General features: G+C 33.3%; 1 protein-coding gene across 2 annotated transcripts in view; it reads right to left on the bottom strand.

Annotated features, from left to right (window-relative positions):
- Nucleotides 1-1237: 1237 nt before the first annotated feature.
- Nucleotides 1238-13058, bottom strand: part of LOC149808419 (NAD-dependent protein deacetylase sirtuin-2-like) — a 72846-nt gene continuing 61025 nt past the window's right edge. For both annotated transcript variants that reach the window (XM_089976994.1, XM_089976985.1), the window contains exon 15: nucleotides 1238-11151. In XM_089976994.1, coding sequence (XP_089833120.1) covers nucleotides 10870-11151 — 282 coding nt within the window. In that variant the 3' untranslated portion in view covers nucleotides 1238-10869. The remainder of the gene's footprint in view (nucleotides 11152-13058) is intronic.

Below are 13058 nucleotides of genomic sequence, written 5' to 3'. Positions count from 1 at the left end.
TCTAAATTAGAGTTCAGTTCTGACCGTTTTTTAAAATATATTTTTGATGTAAACAGCTAATGCTGACCTAGTTCCTGACCTTGATTCAGAAACAGTGGCAGTTCTAGTAAACAACTTTTTAAAAATTCTTTCCCAGAGTAAGAACCATTGATTTCAGTTAAGTTCATACTTGGAGTACATGATTGTTAGGCATGTAAAAGGCTTCTACTTTGTTCTGCAAAGGTGACCATGTGACCCTCATCTGGGAATATGTTTTGCATCTTACATTAGTGTATAACTGTTTCTGGAGAGAATTTGGGCATTTGGACTCTAAACCATTGTTGACACATAAAGGTGTTTTGTTGTGACCAGTTTGAGTTGAAATTTTATAGAATACAAGTGATCCTTTTTCCTGGAAATATATAAGTGCTCATACAGAAATCTTGAACAGACATTCATTGGAATTTATTTGGAATTTAAAACTGGATTAATTTTTTTATGATTCAGCAAGGAATTGTTGACACAACAGCACTTTGAAGGTTGCAACAGTTGTCATCGCCTTCTATTTTGGATTTCATCGGGACTTGAACTCAGATTCACTTAGGACTTTTTAATAATAGGACATCTATTTTTCAATTCTTGGATTAATTTTGGATTTGATTCGTAAAATCGCAAGTTCTTTTTCTCATTTTTATCTTATTTTTCTAGGGAAATAAATTGTTTGTTAAATTTTACAAAGCTTGTTGTCTTCACTCTTTTCTGTTACTTTTTGTAAGAGCCTAAACATGTAACAATATGCATAGGTCTCACTCACTATAAAACATGACCAAGATCTTGGATCAGAAATGCATCGTCTAGAGTGGTAAAAATATGTCAATTAAAAATGCAAGATCACCTCATCTGACTACAATTGGGTTTTGCTCATTATCAAACTCATTTATGATCTGAATGATTTTCCATATCTGATCAAAATCATCCAATATAATGACCCTCAGAGTGGAAAAATGGATAGCCAATCAAATAGAGGATCACATAATATAAACAGATTTTGCTCATTATCAAACTGGTCATAGATTTTGATGTTACAAACTCATATTCCAAATTTCATTTGAATCTGATCAGAGATATGGAGTCAAGAGTGGTAACAAGCAATTGTTTGCTGATGGACAATGGCTGGACAATGCACAACAAATTATTGATGCAGGGCAATAAGTTCATTTGGCCTTATAGCCCGGTGAGGTAAAAAATAAAGATAAGATTTAAGAGTAAAGTAATATTTATTTTTACTCCTCAAGAACTAAATTCATACAGTAACTCTTCATATAAAGGTAAAAGAAATATAGGAATAGTGTGAACAATATGCAAAAATATAAGAATAGTATATACAATACGCAACAAAAAATATTACAGCTAATAATTATTGCATTTCATATAATATAAAATTATGACATCTGAACGGGCTTTTATGTCATTTTAATCATCATACTTTGAAACACTACTGCCATCTAATACTAAGAACTTATTTGTCTTTTCCATTTTATTGGAAGATACCTGCTTTCGTTCTGATCAGAGAAAATTGTGTAGGTGGATGTGTGCTGGTCATTTCATTTTGCCAGTGTGCTCTTGGCTTGTTTTATTGTTGATTGTTGGGTTTAATGTCATTTTTTGGTACATGATAGTCTATACATGCCAACCAGTATAACTGGTGGAGGAAGAAACCAAGAAAACCCCAGTAAGAACCACTGACCCATGGGAAGCTACTGGCAACCTTTCTCGCATACCAACAAATGCCAACCTCAAGACTCAAACCCATGAAGACAGAGGTGAGATGGCAGTGATCAGTTAAGGTGAGTGGTTTAAACCACTTGGCCGCCTAGCACACCTCTGTTGGGTTGCAAATAGAGTACAGTGAGTAAATAGCTGATGTCAACTAAATATGTTATAGCACTAATTTGTGCCCAAAGGTAGTTGGAATCAGTTGCTTTTATTCCTTCTACAAACATAAGAAACAACTTCTGTCAAGGGGTTACCCCCTCAGACCACATCTGAATGAGGCCTCCCTGGCCACTCATTTCCAATTTTCAGGCTTAAAAAACAGTCTGTTGCCATCCATCCTTAAGCACAATTTTGTTATCGTTACTCCTTCTAAATTACTTGAAGGATTGCCATGAAAGTTTAGCACACACATTCATCCCATGGTCTGCTTGGTTCTGAATAATAAAGGTGCTGCTCAGACATCCAATCTATAATGGCCATCCTGAAAATCCTGTCATCGTTACTTCTCCTGAATGGAAAGTCATATCAGCATGGTGTTTTCACCAGAAGACATTTTAAGATGTATTGTTGGTCATAAATTAAAATGATGCCAATCTGATGTCCAAAATATGGCCATCATGGTGGTCATCTTGAAAATCTTGTTATCCATACTCCTCTTAAACAGAATGTCATTTTGACAAGAGGTTTTTACCAAAAGAGTTCTTATGGTCACTAGATGGTCCTAAATGAAAATGATGTAAACGGACCCTCAATATGGCCACCATGGTGGTCATCTTGAAAATATTCTTGTACTCTTCTGTAACTGATGGCCATATCAACATCGCAAGTTTTCACCAATAGACTTCTAGGATACCTAACTGGTCCTAAATGAAAATGGTGCCATTCCTACATCCAATATGGCTGCCAGAATAGCCATCTTGACAGTCCTGTTGTCAAAACTCCCCTTGAATTGATGGTCATACTGAATAAGGTTTTGAACAAAAGACTTTTAATGATGTCTATCTGGTCTTAAATGAAAATGGTGCGAGACTGATATCCAATATGGTCTCCAAAGCAACTAATTTTAAATTATTTTTTTTTGTAAGAAGAAGAGATATATTAAACACTCAGCAATTGAAAGAAGAAATTATCTTATCTGGAAAATATGCACAGTCTTTTGGCCAGTAGAGCATCAGTACCTTCTTGGGACTCATGCCCCAGTATCAAACCTGTCTCATAGTTGGCATTGATTTTCATGGATTTGCCAAAAGGAGAAAATTTCTCAAATACTAAAATTTGTGGGTTTTGGAAATTCCTGTTCATGTCCTGAGCATATGAATTGTAGCAAATCACAAGTCATGAAAACTGAATTGAATGCACGGTATTCTGAATAATCTAAAATATCACAATAGCATAGAAAAACTTAAAATACAAACTTAAAATGCAAGCAACAAAGTCAATTTTTGTAAGTGCAATGTTTCAATATCTACATACTTATCAATTAAAGTAAAATGTAAATTAAGATTATAACTAAAAGTAATAAAACTAAACTTACCAGTGCAAGTAACTGATATTAACAGTGCAAGTTTGGTAGAATTACCAGAACAAGTAAACTGACATTAACGGTGTAAGTCTGGTAAACAATACCTGTCATTTTGATCTGGTAAATACATCATTTTTTAACAAGTTTGCATTAATTTTTGATTTTTTTAATGCAGCATATTCCTGACTTTTTAAAACAAATTACTGATTGACTAAGTGTATGATTCTTTGCTTAAGGTTGGATAAAAACCAATTCTTTTAGCAATTTACAAAGTCCTGTCCAAAACCTAAAAGGAAAACAACAAAAAAATTAACAATGACAGTATCAGAATCACAGAATATGCCAGAAGCTTTAGACTAGAACTGACCAGCACACAAGAAAAATCTTTCCTTGTCAACTAATTACTCTGTGTATGTTGAAGTTGATCTGATGACAATTGTTTTATTATATACTCTCCAAAGAAAATGATAAGACATGAATACACATTTTTAATGAAATAAAAATGAAGACAATGGTAGCATAGTATAAGTTCTGTGATTTTGACAAATCATGATGAAAACTAAAATAAAACAAAAAAAATGTTTCCTTGTTAATTTTGAATTGTTCAGCTGATACTTCATGCTCAAGTTATCTTGGTCTGTTTTTTTCAAACAACAAATTGGGACAAGATAACATAATTAGCATGCTTAGAATGTGATAAAAACAAATTTTAAACTAGGTTTGTACTTTTACAACACCTATTCCTCCACTGCAGCTAAAATAAAGTTGAATGACGTGAATATTTATTTTTAAAAATGGGAAAAACTGCCTTTTTGACATCAAAATAAAAAGAGGCTAAGATTTAATCAACAGAACTTAAGTCTGGAATTCAGCAATATGATTGGCTAAAATTGAAGTCCAACTTAAAATTGAACAATCTAGTTTCTGAAGTCTCAGTTTAAAGGCTTAATTGGAGAAATTTGGATCTGGTCATCTAAATAGGCATACAAACATGCCCATTAAATTTCACTTGTCTCTGTCAAGTGTACAATACAGCTAATAAAATTTTGATCCCCAAAAGTCTATGTTCAAAAATTGATCAAATTTGGAAAAAATGTATCATTGTCTTCAAAATCTAATCAAATCATCTACAAATGAATACATGGTTATTAACTTCCCTTTGTGTATGCCAAGTGATTTTTGTGCAATCCTGCTAACAACTTTTTCATCAAAAGACTCAAAATGTGCAAATGTCTTTAGTGGCCTAATCAGGTCATTTACAAAAAAACATGTCTACCACACTTTATCTCTGTCAAGTGTATCTTTTATGCAGTCATATTAACAATGTTTTCACAAGCAAGAAAAGAGCTTTACAAAGACAGAACAGTTGTTTCTTTGTTTCAGTGGCACTGAAATCTAACCAGGGCATGCCTGTAAACATGCCTACCAAATTTCAGTTGTCTAAATAAATCAGTTTTTGTATAATCCTGCTAAAAAGCTTCTTAGAATGGACAGATGGATGTACAGATGCATGGATAGACAGATGCAGCTAAAAATGATCTACATAAAGAATAGAGGCATGTCATTCACATAAGGAAAATGCCTAACAAAAATCAACTATTCCAAATTGTCTGAATACCTAACAAAAATAAACTATTCCAACATGTCTGAATACCTAACAAAAATAAACTATTCCAAAATGTCTGAATACCTAACAAAAATAAACTATTTCAACGTGTCTGAGTACTTAACAAAAATGAGCTATCCCAACATGTCTGAATACCTAACAAAAATGAGCTATCCTAACATGTTTGAACATAAAACAAAATTCAGTTATTCCAATATGCTGATCAACCTTTCTAAGCACTGATTTTTCTCAGGACTACAACACAAGGGAAGGCTATGGACTGAGGTCTGATGTGCTAGGTACTGCCAAATAATTGGAAATTTTACCATAAACTGGACTAAACAGTAATTTCAGGCTGAAATTTACTTAAGACTATATCACTTTGATTTTGCTCAAATTTGAAAGGTTTTCATTTACCAAGTTAGAATAGCAAGTTTTTAAAAATTCATAATTTATGAAACATTAGGATTATTGTTTTTTTAATGCAGAATAAGCATGGGTGGGGCTTCAAGCAAATATCTAAAAAAAAAGAACAAATTTATTGTATTTGAATTAATTTATAAATAAAGCCAAATTGCACATTAACCTATCAAAAAGTTAGGTCCAAAACATAACACATTACTTGTAAACAATAAAGATAAAATATTATGAAAATGTATTGCAACATGATGGAAAGCTTCTAAAAATGTAGAATTCTGTAAACAATGAAAGAAACCATCTATACAACTAAAGTTTTGTTTTAATAATTTAGTTGCAAACATAAAAATAATTTTAAAAGCTTAACAACAGTCAAACTTGTGGATAATGATCAAAAGGGACAATCCAGAAGTGTTCTTTATCAGCAGATTATCAGTTTATATGAAATAGAAGTTAAATTTCAAATTGGTTTTAGTATAAAAGGGTCCTTTTCAACTTGGCCCTAATACACAAATTAACCCTATATGCAGATGGTCAATGTGGCTGGGTTGACACAAATACATAGCTTGCTTCTACAAAGCTTTTAGTAGTCTCCAGAAGCCATCATAAACATTAATTATCTTACAAAAAAAGTTCTAAAGTTATCTTGGCTACTAAATGATGGCCCCTTTTCTATATAAGGCTATTTTTAGGACTTCACTGTAAAATGGCATTATATAGCCAGTACTGTGCTGACATGCAGATAATGCATATTCAAATATAAATACTATGAAAGGACATTAAAGACATAAAACAATAAGAACATTCTTTTCAATCATGTTAAAGTTGAGGTACTATGACGAGTTAATAAAAACAAATTAATTTTGTTTTTGTTTTTTTTTTTAAATCATTACTCTTAAAATCTGTTCCAAAAGCTAATGTAATCATCACTCCCTAGATGCCAGATATAACTGGATGAAAGACATTGGTTTTGACTGACAAACTGATCAGAAAATAAAAACTAAATTTATAATGTAGGAGTCATTACATTGATTTAGCCACAAAAGCTGAAGCCTCATATAAAAAACAGGCAGCCCAAACGTCAAATTTCTATAATTGTTCACTTGTACAATATACAGTTTTAACCTCTTTAGGGTGACCTATCACAATATACAATCCACAGTCATTAATATGTAAAGTCTAAGTGGTTGTCATCCCAGACTCATGACCAAAAGGTTGAAGTTTGAATCCTACAACTGGCTTAGACTTGACCATTTAATGTGTCCTTGGGTAGGGTACTTTACTCCACCAAACCAAACCATGTAAAGTCTTCCACTGAATAAACATATTTAATCCTACTTCTAACTTTACTGGTAATGACAAATAGTCTTCTATGTAGTGCAGGATGTACTGTAAGAGGGTAATACTAGTAGAGAGATGAACTCAGTTTAATATCAAGTTTTATGATTTTAACATAAACAGCAGCCAATAAATGAACTTTAAACAGAACATTTCAGCGAAGTCACAGAAGCATGAAATATAGGTCACATGGACCTCTTTTCTAAAATAAGGGTGTAGTACTTATCAAGATGCATTCCCATATCAAGTCTGATGGTTTACGGTAGAACAGTGAGCATAAAGCATGCCAAAAACTCATGCAGTCATGAGCTAAATGCAACCAGGTTCAGAAAAAGAAGAAAAAAGTCATAAGAAAATTCTACTGTTGTGTGGTAGTAAGAGATGCATATCATTATCAATTTAAATTACTCTGGCATAAACTGTACCTAAAAAATGAACATCAAAACTTTAACCAAGATCAGTGATGCAATAACCATCAGCCATAATGACCTATTTCTGCAAAAATGCTCATTAAGATGGACTCCTTCACCCTGTTTTGTAATTCCTGGTATAATAGTATGTATATAATAGTATGTATACGAGGTGCATAAAACATAAGTTACAAGTAAAAACTTAACCACCAGTGCAGTAAGGCCATACATTTTCATACGTTTTATATGGGCAGATACTGATGTCAAACATAACATGAAGGTTTGTACAATAAGTAACTTCCCTCCATTTCATTGGGCAAGGTACAAAGGACAAACAAGAATACTCACATATCAAATGAATGCACACAAATTTAGGACAAGAGAAAAGACAAAAATACATTTAAATACATTTAAAAGTGTAAGAATGTATCACTCCAGAGGAAGAGCTACACAGAATATGGTCTCACCTACAGCAATATCACCTTTTATGTGACTTCCTAAAACTTGAACACAAAACTTTAATGTAAAATCTTAACACTTACACCACAAAGTGACTGCCATAAAAGTGCTACATTTATCTCATCATGCTGATAAGGGCACGACCAATATTTGCCTCAGAACTATTCTCTCTTTTGTACAAATTAATTAATGAAAGCTGGGATTCAGACACTCATTACATGCTGATGGACTGGGAAAAAAATCAACCCTTCCCTTCCCAAAACAGTGGAGAGCATTTTTCATTCCCAATTACTTGAAACTTTGGGACTGTTTTTGTTCCTACACTGGTAAAAGAAAATAATCAATTCATAATCTGACCAACATGCACCTATGGAGACATCCAAATTTAAACTTGAGAATTTCTGATTGCTTTCTGTTAGCCAATAGAAATTGTCCCTGACAGAAGGAATTATATTAGGCATTATTAACCTATACATTATACAAAACCAGCAAAATTAGAATCCACAGTATTGTAATTGATTTAAGTATCTGTAATATTTTGCATATAACACTTTTAATAATGACATGTCTGTGTTTAACAATTATGATGTATTTTCTCCTGATTTAATATTAAGACACAAAGCGTATCTAGAAATGGTCAGTTTCAGCCAATCTGACACAAGATAACTCATTCATACATGTTGATAGATGTCAAATGACAGATACAGTGTCATACCATAACTTCTCTTGGTCTTATGGCCATGTGAGTTAAAAATACTTCTCAGAGTAAAAATGACAATGGCATTGGAAGTATGGTTTCAACTCTACTACCCTTGTGTAAAGTGTAGAAAACGATTTTGTACAAGCACATTATAAGGTTCCTATTGTAAATCAGATGAGGTCACTGTAACATGTACAACACTGTTTATTTACTCCCCTTCTAAATATGCAGCAAAAAAAATATGTAAGTGAAACCAAAAGGGAATTACAAGTGCAAATAGAACACATCAAGAACATCCATAAAAATAGAGGATATCTCATTTTCAAAAGAACATTCAATAATCAGATTAAAGAAATTATATTGACTGACTAAGATATTTTAGTGGCAATATTGAGCTTACAAATTGAGAATATTTTTGGATACACCAATAACAGGGCTTGTGAGTCAATTTAGATAGTAATCAGAGTCTCTGTTTCAATGCGAGTCAAGGCATTTTAATATTCCTACTGTAATCACACTATATTTACGAATTGATTTTAGTGACATCAAGTCAAGTAATCTTATACCAATCGTTTTTTATAACTCAAAATATTTTGTGCACATGAAATATGCAGATAATATAGTAAATAAAGCCAACAAATGATTGCTAATCAGTAATTTAATTTCTAAAACAAATTTCTATCTCTTAAGTCAGGCATGCTTGAATGCATTTTCATTACTTTTATTAGTCCGCTACAGTTTTACATGCAAAATATTTTTGAAAATTCTCCTTTATTTTAAAATTGTACTCAAATGATAAATATCTAGCTTATCATTCTTGTTATACTTAAAATTCTTTTGTATAACCATATGAATGATTAATTTTATCACATCTAGTCTGTATGAGGTCCAACCTTTTATCTACATTCATACTATCTTGTTGGCTTACATTCATACTATCTTGTTGGCTACATTCATACTATCTTGTTGGCTTACATTCATACTATCTTGTTGGCTACATTCATACTATCTTGTTGGCTACATTCATACTATCTTGTTGGCTTACATTCATACTATCTTGTTGGCTACATTCATACTATCTTATTGGCTACATTCATACTATCTTGTTGGCTTCATTCATACTATCTTGTTGGCTTACAATTTGCAGATAGCCTATTGATTAAGGACAGGCAACTTTGTTTTACTTTTGTACAAAAGCAGTTTCTAGAGATTTGGATAGAGTATGTATCTATAAGATTTACCTGTATGTCAGCACAATAATAGCTTCAAAGACAACACAAAGTTTATGATGGATAGATTGATGAGCATTACATGATGCTTCTTCAAGCTTCACACAAAAACATGCTTGGAAGCAATGCAGCACAAGTTTTTATAATATCAAAAATTAAACACACTTTCTACAAATTAAATATTAACTGCTATTAGTGCCCATGTGGTATAAATTTGAATACAAATGTATATCTCATATAAAAAGAAGAAAAATGTCAATAAAAACACAAGTTTCTATTGGCCTTAAATAAAGGTGCATGATACAAATTGGTTGAAATCCAAGATTCCTTAGCGAAGTTAGGCTGCAGAAACCAATTAAAGGCAATCAATCTGGACACATAATTCTTCTAAAGAATAATGTGGAATCCTGGAAATTAAATTCATTCATCGATATAAACAAAGAACAATGGTTAAGTTATGGCATGGAAAACCAAGGTCATGAGGCAGGTAATAATGGGGAATCACTTGTGTAAATGTTGTTATGGAGTGCTGAAAAGTTAAGGTTATGTTGCAGAAACCAAAGGCAGAATGAACAACAATTAGTGGGCACCAAATCTATAAATGCTGCCACAGAACCAATGAAATCAAATTCATTCAAGGTCACATGAATAAACTTAGTAAATCTGAAAACCAGCAAACCTTGGTAAAGCTATGCTGTAGAAACCAAAGTAATGAGGAAGGACACATTTGTGGGCATCACTCCTATACTGAACCATTCAAGGTTTTGTCAATATAAATCCAACAAACAATGGAAAGGTTATGCTGGGGAAATCAAAGTCAGGATGATGACCAATCAGGGTACACAACATCTGTAAATGTTGTGGAATACTGGAAAATGAACCCAGTTTTGCTCTCATCAGTGTAGAAATGCATGCCAAAAAGTTTGTTAAAGTCCAACAACCCATTAGAAAGTCTCTAAAACAGAACTGACGGTTAGTCAATCAGGGGCTATAACTGCTCAAAGTATAGTGGAGATGGTTGGAAATCAGAATTTCTAAGGTTTCATCAACATAAAAATCAATATAAATTTGGCTAAAATCCATGAATTCCCACTAAAATCCATGAATGCCCACTTAAGATATCACACTAAAATCAAACTGTTGACACAAGAACAGATAGTTTGATGAACTGACAAATACTAAAGGTTTCAGACAAATTCCTGAAATAAAACCTTTGTAACCCAGTTTAATTTTCTAAATAAAAATTACCAACTTATTAGTTAATAATTAATGAAAACAAATAATTCACAATAATAAGTAACTGGAAATTGCAATATATCACAAATGAGAGCAAAAAATGAAATCTCTTTTCTCTCTATCCCTTCAATGCAATACTCATTTATTTATCCCATCCACTGTGGTATGAATAGATGGTATTGTTCTTAAAGCATCACCTAAATGTTGCAAGAAGGTTTCTTTAGTGAAGGGGATTTATTACTGGCTGCCTCTTCAGTATTCTGACTTGCACCTGGTGAACCTTTGGCTTTTGTTGGTGATGACTTCGATTTCTCTCCAAGGGACAGGGTTTCCATTTTAGGGGAAATTTCGGGATCCTCAGTTGATGCTGATGTTTTAGGTGTGGGTTTTGATGCAATTCCTTTCCCAGATGCTGATACGTTTTTAATTTCTGCATCAATCCTGACATGTTCACTGCTCACTACCTTTGCAAGTTCTTCCTGTGAGAGACATTAGGTATAAATAAGTACAGAATATATTTATTTTAACAAGAACACTGATTGCACAAAACAGAGGACTTGCTTACAACCTGGATAAAATGCACTCTTTACATGGATTTCAAAATTGTCAGCATCAATCCTTCAGAGCAAATTGTAACTGTGTTAAAGAAAGCAACCAAAAAAGTAATTAATACCTGTGTTTTACTATATTTTACAATGGTCAATACAAAAATGCAGAGACCTCAAGTGCTTTTCATTTAATCATGCTAAACAGATTTTGTAAAATATAGTGCTAGTTGAAATAAATCAATAATATGTACACAAAAATTGAAACAGTTAATTACCTGAAACTTTGATCAGGTCATCAATATAAGGCTACCAAATTTCACCTGTCTACTTCAAAGCAGAATTTGCATAATCCAAGTTCAACAAAATCAAATAAATTTTAAAAAAATTAAAAATTGCTGTAATGGTCTGAAAGAAAAACTAGGTAATGACTTATATCTATGACATACTGTACACAATTTCATGGCTCTAAGATAAATAGATTTTGTGCTATTGTACTAAAATGAACATGGGATGGACAAATGAGTGGATGGATAGACAACAAAACAATATGCCCTTTCTGCTATCAAACTGCAGGCATAATGAACCCAAATTATTCTTTTATCTATTAAAATTGATGGATTACTTTAATTTGTGTTATATAAAGATGACATTTTGAATAACCTGAAATAATTCATTCCTGTTGTGACATCACTGATTAGCAACAGTTGAAAATGAAAGACAAAGTGAATCAGACAGTGTATCTAAACATGGACCACACGTTTTCTATAAAAATATTCAAATGCTGAAAATGTGCACTTTTGACTCTATGGGGGCCATCCATTTAGTATGTATGCATGGAGGGGAGAGGGGGGGTTAACCCAAATGCATAAACTTGCGTATATGTGGGGAATCTACTGATAATGTACGTACGCATAAGAAACAGGGTGGGGGGTGAAACCTTGATCATAATTTGTCTACATTGGCCTTCAAATGAGCCACAGCTACCGGGAGAAGTAGGACTGTGGGAGAGGTGTCACTTTTATGCCACCGTACCCCTGATTGCTAGCTATCATGCAGCTCAGCAGCGAGTCTGACAATATGGCGGCCTGCCCCATGGATTACACATCCTTCAATCTGACCTCACTGAGGACTGCCGCTGACTCAAGATTTTAGCTGCCACAGTACTCTGTTCATGCTGCTACTGCCCAGATTTTAGTACTAACACTGGTCTGTACATCGGTCTACTATTTGTACAACAGATGTTCATTCAACGCACTTATTATATAGAGACTAGTTCACAGAGTTTAATAATTGTGTTTTAAGATCATAATAAAAGTGTTTTTGAATATTCAGTTAGGATGGATAATGCGGTCAAGTATATCTGTTTGTACAAAGCTGTGTGTAAAACTAAGCCACAAGCTAGTAAACAAGAACAACAAAAAGAAACTAATTGGTTATGGGATAAAATAAAGAGTGATGAAACTATATAGGAATATGTTACCACTGATCTAGCAAGTAAAGCATTGGCGAGCAGAAGCAATCTTCTATCTTTCTGGTCACGCGCACAAGCACCAGCACCAGCGGCAACTGTATCAAAGCCTGAAGTGCCTGAGATATCCTCTTCTGTTGATGTTGATGCTTTAGTACCTACTATCATGATTTCAGCTGCACCTGATGTGTTGCCACCTATATCGGTTGGCGACACGCCATGAAGTCCATCAACTTCAGCCAAGTCTAAACCTACCGCCAGGATCACGAAAACATCAGAAACTTCACAACAGACCAGTGTTCAACGTGACATCTCTGAAGTCCAAGAACAGCTATTAGCTTTACTACATTAAGAGATGCAGGTCTCATGA

The sequence above is a fragment of the Sinohyriopsis cumingii genome, chromosome 1 (assembly GCF_028554795.1).
Source record: "Sinohyriopsis cumingii isolate HCF-2022 chromosome 1, ASM2855479v2, whole genome shotgun sequence".
In the NCBI taxonomy this organism is placed as follows: Eukaryota; Metazoa; Mollusca; class Bivalvia; order Unionida; family Unionidae; genus Sinohyriopsis; species Sinohyriopsis cumingii.
Note: the sequence above shows the minus strand (reverse complement) of the source record. Positions and strands in the feature narration are given on the sequence as shown.